A 16,181-nucleotide genomic window follows, 5' to 3' on the forward strand; every position below is an offset into this window, starting at 1 on the left:
TTATATTATACTATAAATGTAAAAATCATTATTCCATATCAAAATTGTGTACAATTAATATAAATCGATTTTTTAATAGAATTTTTATGAAATATAGTTACGTTCAATTCAAATGTGAGAAATAGCAATCTAATAAAATAATTATTTTTTTTAATTAGTTCAAGAATATTTATTATAACATAAATACTAGCATACCAAATTTTTCCTGATTTATCGAATAATAAAATAAAATGTATTGTGGATCGAAGTCCATGAATATTTTACGGAATGAACTTTTATTTTTAATCACAGTTTTTCATCATTTCAGTATTGATTGCACCAAATCGTATGCTATGAATTATATATACATTTACCATAAAATAAATATTTTTCACTTATTCGGAAAAAAATTATTGTATTCAAAGAGTTAAGAACTTTCTTTAATTATCTGTAATTACATGTCACATAAACGTTATTCAAATACTGATAATCTAACGTTGTATAAATACGATTCTTGTATATGATCATTTACATGAACCACTGTAGATAACAATTTCTGTCACGTTAGATAAATGAAGTTTTAAGCTACTTGCACTAGTGGTCCTATAGTTGAAATATCGTTACAGACATTGGATCTAAAATTAGACTGAGTTCTCATTGGATACACGCAGCGGATGTGTTGCCTTTTTTTAGATATACATATGATCGACTTTGGATGACTTAACTGTGATAATTAATTAAGTAAATACTAAGCAGTTAAAAATTGAATAGTTAAACTTGCAATTACTAATTTAAACAATTATCATTACAAAAATAAATATACCTTTTTATTTATTTAAAACAATTAATACATATAATTACGGAAGCACAATTATATCATTATATAAAGTTAATCTTTTGTATTAATAGCTTCATACACAAACTAAACTTATTAAAAGTAAATGGAAACAGATCATTCCATTATTTTATTCTTATTAAAGGAATATGAATAATAATACAATTATTAATGTAATCTAAATCAAATTTACATGTAATGATAATACCGAAAATTAGATAATGAATAATAATTCACTTTTTCATAATTACTTTAGAATTAGGCTGCAACTGTTATCAACTATTAATTGTAGTTAAAAAATAATACATGCTTATATAAGATTTAATTTTACATATTATATATAATTACTATATTATATGTAACTTTATATATACTTTATAATATAAAACATAAAATACAAAATATAATTTCAACTGAATAAAATTTCATCTTTCATACAATTGATAATCACGTGGACTGACCATACGTAATCACACGCGGGTTAATTTGATAGCATTTGACTAGCCAGCATTTTACAAGTACAACTCGGTCATGATGCTTATGATATGGAGCAAAAGCATTCCAGCATCATCATCAGGAATGGTTTCTAAAACGAATATGTAGTTGAGAAGTGGGGATGTAGCGTCAAGCAAGACGTTGAGCTTTGCTGATGTGGAAGTCGAGTAAGCTGAACTAAAGCTGAAAAAGAAGCTGTCATTAATACTCCTAGCGTTTAAAGTTCTAATATTTCCGTTTATTTGCCAATTTTTAATATTGTTTTTTTTTCTCGTATCTACGCAAGTTATGCAAAAATCCATGCTTCTCCAACTCGTGATTGGTTTTTCTGTTTTGGCGATAGCAATTCCAAAACCGGAAAATGAACATAAGTCGCGTATCATCAATAAGGTTTGTCTCTGTTTTTCAAAAATATCAAACTGTTTAGACTACATTTGTGTGATAAAAGATTTTCATTTTCAATCATTTGAAAAATGATGTCTTTCATAATAATAAACAAATCTTCTACACATAACCTCATGAAATGCATTTACATATAAATAAAAGTATACTCTTTTTTCACAATGTTCCCTATTTGAATAAAATTTGATGAAATTTAGTAAAATAAATAATATGTGTATCAAAAATAAATTTCTAACATAAATAATATACATTTATTTATATCTTTTTAATTTGCATACCTCCAAGTAAACTTTATTTTAGGAACCAAACAATGAAGAACATTATGTTAATTCACAACATAATCCTGCCTATGATCATGAAGCTTTTCTAGGGGAAGAAGCAAAAACTTTTGATCAACTCACCCCTGAAGAGAGTACAAGAAGATTAGGAATAATAGTTGATAAAATAGATAAAGATAAAGATGGTTATGTTACTAAAGAAGAACTTAAAGATTGGATATCATATACACAACGACGTTATATACGAAATAACGTTGAACATCAATGGAAATCTCATAACCCCGATGAAAAAGAAAAAATTCCATGGACAGCATACTTAGCAATGGTTTATGGTGATATAGATGAACATGAAGCAGCAAGTAATGAAAAATCTAAAGATAATACTTTCTCATATGTTACTATGCTTAAGAAAGATCGTAGACGTTGGACAGCTGCAGATTTAGATGGTGATGATGCTCTTACAAGAGAAGAATTTGCTGCTTTCCTCCATGCAGAAGAAGCAAATCATATGAAGGATATTGTAGTATTAGAAACTATAGAAGATATTGATAAAGATGGGGATGGCAAAATATCTCTTTCAGAATATATTGGTATATATTTTCTTTTCTCTGCACTTAATTCACATAAATTGAAAATTATATCAAATCAATTTTGATTAAAAAATCTGTTCTAACAATACTTTATATGAAAAGTAAAACATACTTTTTTTATAGGTGAGTTGTATGATGGTGTAGAAGGTGAAGAAGAACCAGAGTGGGTGAAAAATGAAAAAGAGCAATTTTCTGCGTATCGTGATAAAGATGGTGATAGTTTCCTAAATTTTGAAGAGGTGACACATAGCTTTGCCTGAAATATAAATTACATAAAATATAGCTATATTAATATTAAATATAATTGCATTCAAATAAAAAATTTCAACTAATTAAATATTTTTATATAGGTCAAAACATGGATAATTCCAGCTGATTTTGATCAAGCAGAAGTAGAATCTCGACATCTCATATTTGAAGCGGATACAGATGCGGATCAAAAACTTACTAAAGATGAAATATTGGAAAAATACGATGCTTTTGTTGGGTCTCAAGCAACTGATTTTGGTGAAGCCTTAGGCAGACATGATGAATTTTAATAAAATTCGTGTATAATTTTTAAATAATACTTTCATAAATGAACAAAAGGCATGATTGATTCATCAAGAACAAAATTTATAAAGCATTTAGTAAACGAAAGATACTTACCTTTACTAGTAGATTAAGCATTTCTTTTATAAAAGCTGATTTTCACTTACCTCATAACATTGTAAACTAAAAATCAGTGCATCTTTCAAAAGTGTAAATATGTATTAGTCATTGTAATAAATTACAGATATTTTAAATATAATTTTTCTTAATAAGATATAGCTTTTATAACTATATTTGTTACTCGAATATATATATATGTATATATTTTATACAAATTATAATACTAATGACAGATACCTTTTTATTCTTGATATATGAAAATAAATATATTAGTTTAATATAAAACTATACAATAGATGCAATTATCTGTACATGATACATCATTGTGATAAAGACTACTTTTATCAGATAAGCTCCATAAAACTGTTGAAAATGATCAGTAGAATACAGTGCACATCATAAGACATCAAATAGATCAAAATGATCAAAATTGATTTATATATATTTTTCATCATCTATGGAGTGTATCTGTTATCAGGTAGTTATATTTCAAATGTTATAATTTTTGAAACTTAAAAAAAATTAATAAAACTATATTAATTATTTATATTATAGTTAAAGCAAATTATGTAGTACCACAGTGTTATAAATTCACTTGGGTAACACCTGTATTTGACAATAAACCTGATAGAGATAATTGTTCACAATTCAAAGGTGTTCCCTGTATTGATCCTTTAATTCGTTCAGGTAAAAATAACTTTTATAAAAAAACAACAATGTTATTTATTTATTTATATTTAAATTTCAATACAAAAATTTTAATAATATTTATTTCAAATAAGAATATTTTTGTAATACATTATTTATAGTAAGAAATTAAAAAGCAATTATTATTATTCATATTTTAGAAAACTCACCAAATATGACAAAATTACGGGAAGAAAATCATTTATGCAATGTTACATCTGGCAATGTATGTGTAAAGTACACTTTTACTTATAATAATAACAGTAAGTATATTATACTGTAAAAAATTCTGTCAAAAAATATAAAAAAGTGTTATGAAATTAAAAATAATTACAGTTGTTAATACATCATCATTTTGTGGAAAAGTAATAGAAGATAAAATAATACCTATTACATCAGGATGTTATACACAACAAGTAAGTAATTTTAAGTGTATTATTTTATATTTTAAAAAGGACATATAATAATTTTTATTCAATTTAGTATGTTTGTTGTTTTTATAAAAAAAAATATTCGCAAATTATGTAAAACTTCAAAAAACTTTATTAATTTACTACTTGATTTCATATATTATTTAAAAAAATTTAATTTTTGTAAATCAGTATTATCATATCATTATAGATTGATGGTTATGAACTCGAAACGTGTGCTTGCCAATCTAGAGGGCTGGAACTTTGTAATGTATCAATGAAAATAAATCATTCTATTATTTTAATTATTACAATGTTATTACTTACATTTGTAAATTTAACATAGCGCTTCTAAATGATTGTAATGTATATCTTTGTTTTCATAATTTGTTATTATATTACATGATATATTATTATATTACATATAAGATTTATAACACTGTAATACTTTTAATATACGTTTATTCAAGTATTTATAATAAAACCAAAGATATATAAATAAAATTCAAATTATCAATAAATGTTTAAACTTCTGTACAAAACATGAAAACCATAAAATAAACAAATATAAAGATATATACAGTTTCAAATATAAGTTAAAGATTAAAAAACAATACTATAAATTTTCAAAGAATGTAGATAATAAATAGTAAGGAAATAAATATTTTTAATTAAAGTTCATGAGAAACAATATATGAGAAAGCATTAAAAATAAAGGATTTTAAACTAAAATTAATATTTTAATAATTATAATAAGAAATTATGAAATTAACAAAATATATTTGTTTTAGAATTATGTACAAAAAATATAATAAACTAGGAATAATAGGAACGTTTTTCTAGTAAAAAGATGCAACCCTATCGTTACGTTTAAAAGAAAACAAATAATAATATGTAACTATATATAGCAAAGTGTAGGGATATACATAATGTAAAAAAGCTTTTATTAAAAATTTCTTAATAAGAATTATTTTGAGATTCTATATATCGAAGCCATAACGGTTCAGTAATTGGACATATCCGTTTATCTAGGAACTTTTCGCAACAATATAATATACGTGGTGTATGTATACAGAAAGAAAACTATTTATGTGAACCGTTTATGAATCTGCTGGTAGTGCAGATCACGAACAAATACAGTGACTGATTTTGTATTAACCGCATGGTATATACCTAAAAACTGTATATATCACTTAAATATAATATTTTCTTTGCAATATGTTAAATAGCCATTTATTTTGAGTATAATGTAAACGGATATTTAGGAGTGATATACTTGCCGAACTAAATGTAAGCATTACATCTTAATATAATTTTATAAAGAAACATTTGTTTTAGGTTACTAAACTATTTAAAGTTATTTTATATATTAATAGCAATTTAAATTAAATTTGTTTATATTGATGTTTGTGCTTTATTATATAAATTTCTTATATTTCTTTTATATACGGATTCATGCACAATTTTGAATTACCAATTTTTTCAAATGAAAATGAAAATTTAACATTTATCACAAAGTAATTTGTTATTGTTAATATAATAACAGGTTTATGTCTGATAGAATAATTTTTCCTATAGTATTTTATCTTTTGTTAGACAATTTATTAAAAATATTTTATTACTAATACATTCGTTATAAATAATCGTTTTTTTTTCTTGTTTTTTTAAGAAACATCACAATATGGCAGAACAACAACAGTCACCTTCTGGCTTTAAACGTATGTCTTTAGATAAAATTATTGAAGCTATGACTTCAGATTTAGAAAGTTCTAATGGTCATTATGTTCAGTTTGGTGTAAATCCACAACAAGCTACATCTCATAATTGGGGAAATTATTCTTTAAATCAAACAAGACATTATATTGCTAGTCAACCTCCTCATTCTAATCCACCTACAATGCAATCCATGCCTCCAATGGGTGCTCCTCTTTACATGCAAGATATGTCAAACTATAATTCTTCAACAGATTCAATCTACTTTCCATCTCAAATGGTAAATCATTTAGGTATAAATGAAAACAATGACTTAATTGGTACTATAGATGTCGGAGGAGGCAATTATATTAATGTAATTTATGGAAATGCTTCACAAATAATGGCAGAACAGTGTCAGCTTTCAAATATGACATCTTATAGAAATCAAAATATGATTGATAGAGAATATGGTCTTTTTAATGAACGACATATGAATGTACCATCTGAATTGCCAACACAAAATTTTAATGGAAAACAGTTAATTGAAAATTTGGTTGGTAATTGGGTACCAAATCAATCTGGTACATATAGTCCTTTTGGTGGATCTCCAAATGTAACTCCAGTACCACAATCAAATATAGATATTAGAGATTCTGAAGAATTACCTAGAAATTCAACTGATCCTCAACATAAGAAACCTCGTGCAGTAGCTGAAGTAAAACCCATGCGACCTTCTTATTCTGATGTTCTAACAAAATCTGCTCCTACACCTCCATCTCCTTTAACAGTTCAATCTATAAAACCCAAAACAGAATCTGTGAACAAGAAGATTTCTAATAAAAATTCAAAGAATAAATCTAAATCTACAACACTAAAAAGACAAAATTCATCTGGAAGTGATGACCATAATTCTCCAAAAATGCAAATACCACGGAAAGTATTAGAGAAAAATAATTCAAACCTCCCAAGACGCTGGGTATCATTAGACAATCTTGGCTCACCAACTGAAACTCATGAAATAAGTAGTTTTGATAGATCAAATCAATTTGAAAAGAAAAGAGTTTCTAAAGTACCTAAAAAAATAGACAAAGGAGAAACACTTAATAATTCAAAAGTTCAAAATAATAATCCTAAACTTACTGGAAATATACCTAAACGTCCTATACAAATAAATAACAATTTAAATATAATAAATACTTCCAGCCAACCTATATCTTCTGAAAAAATAGAGAAAAACCAACAAATTATGAACAAGGCAAATAAAGAAGAAAAAAAGACAACTAAAGAAAAGAATTCTAAACGTTTTCAAGCTGATAAGACACAACAAATTAAGAAGGCCCAAAGAAATCGGAGAAGAGAAAATAGAGAATCACCAGTCAAAGATTTATATAAAAACTTGAATAAATATGCTAGCCATTGGATTAAAATTGGATTAAAAATATTTCATTGGTTACTACACTTAATATCTGATGTAGTTAGTATGAGTGCTAATCTTATGATTCTTCTGTAAGTAATGCTTAATATAAAAATTGTATTCTAACTTATTTTTGTGGTGCACCATATTAATATATTTTGTATAATGCAAATAATTAGACATATATTTATTTTTCAGTGGAAAGTGTGGTTGGTATCATACAATACTGTATTTAAAATACTCATGGGTTTATATGGCTATTACATTTTCAAAAGTTCGTATTTTGAATGCTGTTGGTAAGCAATTAGATAGCTGGTTTGGCAATAGTAAATTTGCATTTTGGCGTAAAATTAAAGCTAAAAGTGAAGAAAAAGAAGAAAATAGTAATTGGATACATGGTGGTCTTGAAGCTAATATTGCATTACCTAGTACTGGTGAAGAGGCTATGAAAAGATTATTAGCCTGTAAAGGAAAAGATCCCTACAGTATACTTGGTGTCACACCAACATGTTCAGATGATGATATTAAGAAGTATTACAAAAGACAAGCCTTTTTGGTTCATCCAGATAAAAATAATCAGCCTGGTGCAGAAGAAGCCTTCAAAATACTTGTACATGCATTTGATATAATTGGTGAACCGGTATGGCATCTTTTTATATTTATTCTAACCAAAATATCTTAACAAAAAGTGTATCTTTTGTACATAATTTATTTTTTTTTTATTTTCATTATAATGGCATTATTCTTGCAATATTTTAGGAACGTAGACAAGCATTTGATCAAACTAGACAAGTTGAAGCAGCTTGGGGTGTATTAAGTGATTTACTCTCCCAACTTCACAGAAAGATGGAACAGGCAGCAAATACAATAAGATGTACAAATTGTGGTTTGAGGCATAAGAGGATTCCAACGCAACGTCCCTGCTATGCAGCGCGATTTTGTGCTCAATGTAAAATACGTCATAGTGCGAAAGAAGTAATTATCAAAACATTATGCAAAAACAAATTTATTAGATTATACTCTTAAATGTATTTTATTCAAAATTTTTAGGGAGATATTTGGGCAGAATCTCGTTTAATGGGCTTTCTTTGGCATTATTATGCTTGTATGGAAGGAGCGGTATATGATGTTACTGACTGGGCAGCTTGTCAAGCTGGTAATTTAAAACACCTAAGAGCAAATACACATAGTGTTCAGTATAGAATTGTCTTAGGTCAGCGACCACCATCACAAACAACCAATAGTGGCAAAAGACGTCAACAAATAGATCCAAATACCAGGTATTAAATTTTGATTAAATTCATAAATATTTAATAATTTTTTATATTATATAACATTATAAGTAATTGTTCACATTGAATAGTGAAGCAGATTTTGAAGACTTTTTAAATAATTTATACAATCATAGCAAGACCGGAAATTCAAGTCCACCAGATCAAAGTTCTTTTGGAGGGGACTGTAAGCGTCGTAAAACTAAACGCAAGAAGTAAAAAATTTGGCAAGTTACTTCCCTAATCTTTTAGCATCCGTCATGTATAATTATACAGTAATATACATAGTACTCTAACGAATTCTTATATTCTTTCCTTCATATAAATATAAATAATATTCATTAACTCTAGCACAATACTGAACTCTTAATAGGACGAATTTTAAAAAGCGTATTTATGTAACTTTGTCATCAAAAACGTTTTTTTATTTTTATTGCAATGAAAGTTTATTTGAGAAAAAAAATGTATATACTTATGCAAAAACATTGCAAAAGACAATTTATTTAATAACTAGACGACAAACATTTGTTTAACATTAGAAAAGTTATTTAAAACCTTAACATTTTAATCATTGATTTATACATAAAATCAACTTGTACTTTTCTAAATTAATAAAGTGTGCAACTTTAATATATTTTAAAATACAAAAGGTTACAAACGTACTATAATATTAAAATGTACTATGAATTAAAATTTCAAAAATAATTAATTTTTAATTCATGTAAAATGAAAACCCCATATACAAATCATTTTCACATTATATTTATAAATGCAGAATTTATTAATACCTATCAGATTAAATTATGAAAAACAAAAATGTATAAAAAGTAATAGTTCCAATACTTATCAAACTATAAATAATCTTTCAATTCAATTCAAACATAATACTCAAATATTAATATTATAGTAACATTTTAATATAGTATGCCAAGTATAGTTACAGTAAGTTGTATCAATATTTTTTTTCTGTATTTAAGAGAACTGAAAGCAATGAAAGGAATTAAACATTTTTTTATTGTAAATGGCTTTAAATAATGTCTATTTCAAGTTAATTGTTATTAAGCTATTATATATAAGCATATAATATAAATATCAAAAAGCTTTTCATTATAAACTCAACAAATTTCTGTATACCAATTTCTGTTTAGGAACTTAACATCATCCTTTGAATTAATTGGTTAATTTCTGTATGAATAGTATGAAATATCTTGAAACAAAATTATTTTTCAACGCTTTTATCAATTTTAAAACTATAATAAAAAAATAACCAAAGAAAGGATTTGTAAATTAATATTTCATTCTGATTATAGATGATTTCAAAATATTTTAATTAATAAATTCAGTAAATTAGATAGAAATTATTTAATTTACAAACTGAATAAAAACATTATGGTTATCCTTGTTACATATATCAATGAATATAATAATAAAAGTATAATTGCATATTTCATTAACAGAACATTGATGCTCTTAATATTAATACAAATTAATAAAAAGTATTGTTTCAATGATGATCAGCTTTATCTGGAAAAATTAAAACAATAGTTTCAGTATTGATTTATTTGTGTTTCTTGGTATTGATGATATTTTTTTAATTTGGAAAACACAATACTAATTTGACATTTTTCTTTTTTAAATGTATTTATTGTTTAGTATATTTTATATCAGAACTATATGTATTAGCAAATGTCAGATGAAATATTTTGTAAGTTACATTGTTTTCTATTGAAATAATTAATAAAAATTTGTTATTTTTTAAGTCTGTGAATTTTCAACAAACCAATAACTTATATCTTTTAAGTTTGTATGTATATAATTTTTTTTTTTATAAAGACTCATATACAAATATTTATAATAAAATTTAATATGCATTTATTTAAAAGCTAAATTCATATGTATTACAATTTTTATTATAAGTGTAGTGATATAAGTAAATATTTTCTATAAAGAATATATATATGTTGTTATTAATATCATTTCTTGTCAAAAAATAATTGTTTTGATTAAATAATTTAATTATATTGATTAAAATATTTTGAAAAATCAGAATGGACATTTTAAAATATCATTTAACTTTTTTCATGTTTTATAATAGTTTGTAAACAAGTGCAATTCTATTTAAGAAAAATTTATACAAGGTAATGTTAAATAATTAAAAAACAATTTTAAAAATAAATTTTCAGTATCACATTCATTTTCTTTATTTTATCAAATATAGTTACTGCTATTTTCAATAAGACTTAAGAAATTAAATGTTTCCATTTAATAATTCTATTTTATATATTAACAAGATTATATGACCTTCTAACTATACATATTCTTGTATTATTATTTATTTTATATCATGATCTCTAAATATTTGCAATTGGTAGAATAAAAATTAAATAATTGGCACGTATAAAATAAGACTGATTTTCATAAGTTATGTATCAAATAGAAATTTTTTAAATACTCTTTTTTGTGTAAAGAATATTCTTTAACAGCTTAAATAAGAAAAATTAAAGAGTTTATTCTTTACATTGTACACAAATGCTACAATTAAATTAAAAATTAAAAGTAATTAAGATGTACATATTTCATTCTGCATAATTTATCTATACAAGATATAATATAAATAATTTAGAAATATTCAAAAAAGTAATGTTAAAATACATTCGAAAATATATTGATGTATATGTTATTCAAAGTTTAATTTATATTTTTTATTTGTATAATAATAAAATTACTTAATTCTTTGTACATGCAAATGAAATTACATGACTGTATTAAATGAGTTTTACAATATAAATACATGTTAAATATGCAGCATATAAATTTTAGCATAAATATAATAAAATGTATTTAACTATCATCTTTCTGTTCTTTTTGAAAACATTGAGGTTTTTGTGTTTGAGTATCTATAATAAAGCACTTTCATATAATTTACATTCAGTTTCTTATCTTCCTTTTAAAAATACAGATTTTCTATTTGATTTAATTATATATTAAACTATTAAGTTTTTAAGATTTATTTTAATTTGCGAATTTAAGAAATATTGTCATTTTCATTTTACTTATTGTTATACATTTATTTTGTTATAATAAAATTGTACATTGCACATTTATTATTTACTGATTTATTTTATGATAAATGAATCTTTTTCTAATTTATTTGCATTAAATATACAAAATTTAAACTTTATTTATATGTTTATATGTGTGTATAATATTTTTAAATAATAGTAATACACTTTTGTTAAAAACATACAAAAATAAAATTATTATTACATTACATAAGCACAAAAACAAAATATTAAGTTTTAATCAAGCATTCCTTCTAGAAATATCAGGGCATCAATATTATTAATTGCACTTTCTATATCTCTTTTCTGTATTGTTTTTTTTTTCATTTGTGCTGTATATTTATATGATTCTTTAGTAAGAGATTCAATAAAAAGTTCCTGTAATAAGATATAAAATTTAATCATTAAGATATGAAATATTTATACCATGAAATTCGATTCATTTAATAAACATTAAAAAGTTTAAATTTCATTGAAATAAAATAACAGATTAATATATAGTATATTACATTATGTTATATTTTACATATACTACATTTATATAAGAATCATTTTATTATTTACAAAGCAACTATGTATAGAATATAAATTAGACATAAACCCAAAAACAATTGTATAACTCAATTATTAAAGATTAATCAATTAAGAACATTGTAATTATTTTAATGTAAAGATAATAGTATGGAAATAGTAAATAAATATGATATATTTTATAATTACCGTAGATTTTGTAATTAGGAAAACAGCTTCTTGGTTAACCATATTCACTTCAGGATCCGTCTTTATAATTGTTTTTATTCTACCTAATGGTAATTTCACTAATTTTTCTTTTTGTTCTTCGTCAATACGAGTATTATTTTCAACTTCTTGAGAATCTTCTCCTCCAGTACTGACAATACTTTCATTTAATTCCTTATCACTTACACTTCCTTCCTCATCGAAATTTGCCATGTTTATATTGATTTGCATTCAAACAATGCATTAACAATTAAATTTCAATACAGCTCAGTTTTTTGATAATGTATAGTAAAAATTATTTTATTTGAAATAATCAGAATTTAATATTAAATTGCTTAATTTATATTTATATCTTTAAGTTTCAATACTTAAAAATTTAAAGTAGTGAATATATTTTAAGTTGTGCACATTTTATGTTTAAATACAGTACTCCTATTTCTAAAATTCTTATAACATAATATTATAAATATTATAATGATTCATATGTACATATTTAAAAAGTGAATTAGAAATAACTAAAGTTAAAAAATATTAAATATAGTATTTAAAAATAATATTTAGTATAGAAGTTCAACTAATTAATTTTCCCTTACATTATAATTATATTGAATAGAAGTCTATTAAAATTTTTCTTTTTTAATTTGGCTAAAAATAAATTTGTACGTGCATATAATTTCATATTATCCTTTCTTTAACATTTGGCGGGTTATATTAATCTAGTGATAACAGTCACGTCTTTCTAGTGGTGAAATATAATATTTGTATCGTTTGACTTTAAGGGGAAAAGAATGATAATTTTTCCTTTATAATTTTTTTCAATAAATTTAAGTATATAATGTACAAACAAATAAAAAGTATTATTGAGAAATGTCCTTTGTTAAATATTTATATGTCTATTTTATTTCGAGATATATAGTTACCAATCTAAAACATTTTAATACAATGGTAAATGTCTTTTCAATTTCCACATGGACATCAGGCTTTTATTTACGACTGATAATTTGACAGTCGTTTCAAAATTGATGAGAACTTTTTAAAATATGGAAGAGAAATCTTGCAAAGAACAATTAACGGAAAATACAGGTTCTTAAATATAAGTTATAATTAGAAAGAATAAATATATAACTTATCATATTTGTTTTATTACAGATGTCAACCAAGATGAGCTGATTCTTCAACAACAAAGGCGAATCGAAATGGAGGTTAATATACATTATTGTTACTTTGTAAATTGAGTTCTTAAAAATTTTTTTATTAATTAACAATTATTTTTTATTCAAAAATTATATATCATTATTTATCTTTTTTAGTAATTGCCATCAATGTTTATTCTTATCTTTTGTTTTAATTTTAATAAACATTTTGTTTACTAAGTTATAGGTTGGAGATCAAGTTATTATACATATATATACACACATGTAATAACTAATGTATTAAATATGTATAATAATAGATAAATGTATACATATATCAAATTTTATTATAAGTTGTAGATAATGTAAATATGAATAATATAATTTAATATTTATGATCTTTATATCTTTATTTTATAGTTAAAAAAGAAAATGAAAAAAGCATAAAATTATTGTGTTTCAGATTTCTGAATCTATTGCTTTAGTTGGAGAAAAAGAATCCATTAAGAGTTTGGAACGTGAATACTCTGAAGATGAAATATATCTTTCAAAAGCTAAAGCATTAGGTCAAAAATATTCATACATTAGGAGGACTAGACCAGATGGAAATTGTTTCTTTAGAGCATTTAGTTATGCATATCTTGAAAAATTAATTGGAAATAAAGATGAATATGAAAAATTTCGAGAACTTGCATTAAAGAGTAAAGATGGTTTGGTAGCATTAGGTTTTCCTCAATTTACAGTTGAAGATTTTCATGATACGGTAAATATGTATTATAAATAATACAATGAAAAATTTGTAATTTATGTCTTCATTATTTTAAATTAAAACAAAAATGTTTTATTTATCTTACAGTTTATGGACGTAATTGATAAAGTACGAGAAGATGCAGAGTCAAGTTATATTGAACTACATAAACTCTTTAATGAACAAGGTTGTTCTGATTATGTTGTTGTATATCTTAGATTAATTACTTCTGGTCAATTACGGCGTGAAGCTGATTTTTACCAACATTTTATTGAAGGAGAACGTACTGTTTCAGAGTTCTGTCGTCAAGTGAGTATTATAGATAGTATTATATATTACTGTAGGATTGTTGGGTGGCAGCAAAATGGTGGTGGTAAATAATAAATATGATTTATTGTGAACTAACTTATTCTAAACTTATGACTTTCACACTGACTATCTCTCAAAGAACTGTCCCATTTTATGCCCTTGCACCCTTATTTAAACTTTGCACTCTGTCTTCTTTCATACTCATGCTCTTTTTCTCAATCACGCGTTTCTCACGCACCCCTCACAGCCTTGCCCTTGGTAGGTCACGTATCCTAAACACTCAGATGTATTTCACTCTTTACTTGCATACAATGTTACCATAAATTTCCTGTTCATGCGATCATTGCACGCGATCACTCGTCCTCTCGCACGTACTCCAAATAATACTCTAAACGCTCGAACCAAACTCGAAATCACTGTTTATCATGCTCTACTTTCAAGGAACAGCCCAAGCTTTCCCATGCACTCTACAATCATATCTACACAAAAGGTATTGTCACAGGCAGTGACCTTATACCCTAATCACGCCACGCTCACCATTTCCACATTAATATTTACATTAGATAAGAAATATGTACATAATAAAATATTTATATACTAAAATAGTAACAATAATTTATATGGTAACTTATAAGGAAAATAGGTTTCAATACTTCTTGTATTTTACTTGACATTAATTAAAACTTTTTCTTTCTATAGGAAGTAGAACCAATGTACAAAGAATCTGATCATATTCATATTATAGCTATGAGTACTGCTTTAGGAACTGGAGTACGTGTTCGTTATATGGACAGAGGTGCTGGAACAGAAGTAACTGCACATGATTTTCCTGAAGGTGCTACTCCAGCTGTTCATTTATTATATCGTCCTGGCCATTATGATATTCTATATCCTTGATAAATCATGCATTAAACTCGCACATAACTTTTTAAAAAATTTCATGACAAAGATTAATTATTTAGCAAATTATATCTTATGTATGTAATCAAAATTCATAACATTTTTTTTGGTTAAGTATAACATTACAGTTATAAGTAATTAATTTAAGCGTTATAGAATATTGAATAAAATTATGAAATTTTATGTAAAAGAATTGTGTTTTTTTAAGAAAATATACATTTAAATTGGTATTTACCATCTATAATAATACTAAATTGTTTATAAATTTTAGTTATTTATTAATTACATAAAATAAATAAAAAATTTAATATACCTTTTTGTATTTATTATTACAAATTATTGTGTCAATAAATATTGAACACCTCAATTTGTGCATTATAGTTTTTAATTCATTATAAGTATTATATCGTAAATAACATTTTGTATTCAAATCATACATTTGTAATCAAACTTTATTGTATGTAAGATATATTCATATACAATTATTAGCTTGACTTTAATAAATAAATTGAATGTTTACAAAAATTATTTAAATTAGTCATTAATAATATAATATAGAAATACAAAATATAAGGTAAATTATA

General features: G+C 24.3%; 5 protein-coding genes across 5 annotated transcripts; 4 read left to right on the top strand and 1 right to left on the bottom strand.

Moving 5' to 3' along the window:
• The first annotated feature begins 1,299 nt into the window (after positions 1–1,299).
• scf (Calumenin B scf) lies at positions 1,300–3,272 on the top strand. The gene is made up of 5 exons (XM_017898052.1): positions 1,300–1,476; positions 1,596–1,699; positions 2,012–2,579; positions 2,703–2,818; positions 2,930–3,272. The coding sequence occupies exons 1-5, from the start codon at positions 1,464–1,466 to the stop codon at positions 3,116–3,118; spliced, it is 990 nt and encodes a 329-aa protein (XP_017753541.1). The 5' UTR covers positions 1,300–1,463; the 3' UTR covers positions 3,119–3,272.
• A 354-nt stretch (positions 3,273–3,626) lies between these two features.
• On the top strand, positions 3,627–4,673 carry LOC108546129 (uncharacterized). Its single transcript, XM_017898070.1, has 5 exons — positions 3,627–3,708; positions 3,786–3,917; positions 4,079–4,180; positions 4,254–4,333; positions 4,539–4,673. Exons 1-5 carry the CDS (start codon positions 3,651–3,653, stop codon positions 4,671–4,673), a joined length of 507 nt encoding a protein of 168 aa, XP_017753559.1. The 5' UTR covers positions 3,627–3,650.
• Positions 4,674–5,506: 833 nt separating this feature from the next.
• Positions 5,507–9,034, top strand: LOC108546109 (dnaJ homolog dnj-5). Its single transcript, XM_017898041.1, has 6 exons — positions 5,507–5,617; positions 5,997–7,528; positions 7,635–8,076; positions 8,196–8,411; positions 8,487–8,716; positions 8,800–9,034. The coding sequence occupies exons 2-6, from the start codon at positions 6,009–6,011 to the stop codon at positions 8,924–8,926; spliced, it is 2,535 nt and encodes an 844-aa protein (XP_017753530.1). The 5' UTR covers positions 5,507–5,617; positions 5,997–6,008; the 3' UTR covers positions 8,927–9,034.
• Positions 9,035–12,006: 2,972 nt separating this feature from the next.
• Positions 12,007–12,720, bottom strand: PolE4 (DNA polymerase epsilon subunit 4). The gene is made up of 2 exons (XM_017898071.1): positions 12,490–12,720; positions 12,007–12,147 (listed from the first exon to the last, which is right to left on the bottom strand). The coding sequence occupies exons 1-2, from the start codon at positions 12,718–12,720 to the stop codon at positions 12,007–12,009; spliced, it is 372 nt and encodes a 123-aa protein (XP_017753560.1).
• A 794-nt stretch (positions 12,721–13,514) lies between these two features.
• On the top strand, positions 13,515–15,611 carry LOC108546122 (ubiquitin thioesterase otubain-like). Its single transcript, XM_017898058.1, has 5 exons — positions 13,515–13,590; positions 13,657–13,709; positions 14,104–14,403; positions 14,497–14,697; positions 15,397–15,611. The coding sequence occupies exons 1-5, from the start codon at positions 13,548–13,550 to the stop codon at positions 15,592–15,594; spliced, it is 795 nt and encodes a 264-aa protein (XP_017753547.1). The 5' UTR covers positions 13,515–13,547; the 3' UTR covers positions 15,595–15,611.
• Positions 15,612–16,181: the final 570 nt, after the last annotated feature.

This window comes from Eufriesea mexicana, unplaced genomic scaffold (genome assembly GCF_001483705.2).
Source record: "Eufriesea mexicana isolate 0111107269 unplaced genomic scaffold, ASM148370v2 scaffold616, whole genome shotgun sequence".
Taxonomy (NCBI): domain Eukaryota; kingdom Metazoa; phylum Arthropoda; class Insecta; order Hymenoptera; family Apidae; genus Eufriesea; species Eufriesea mexicana.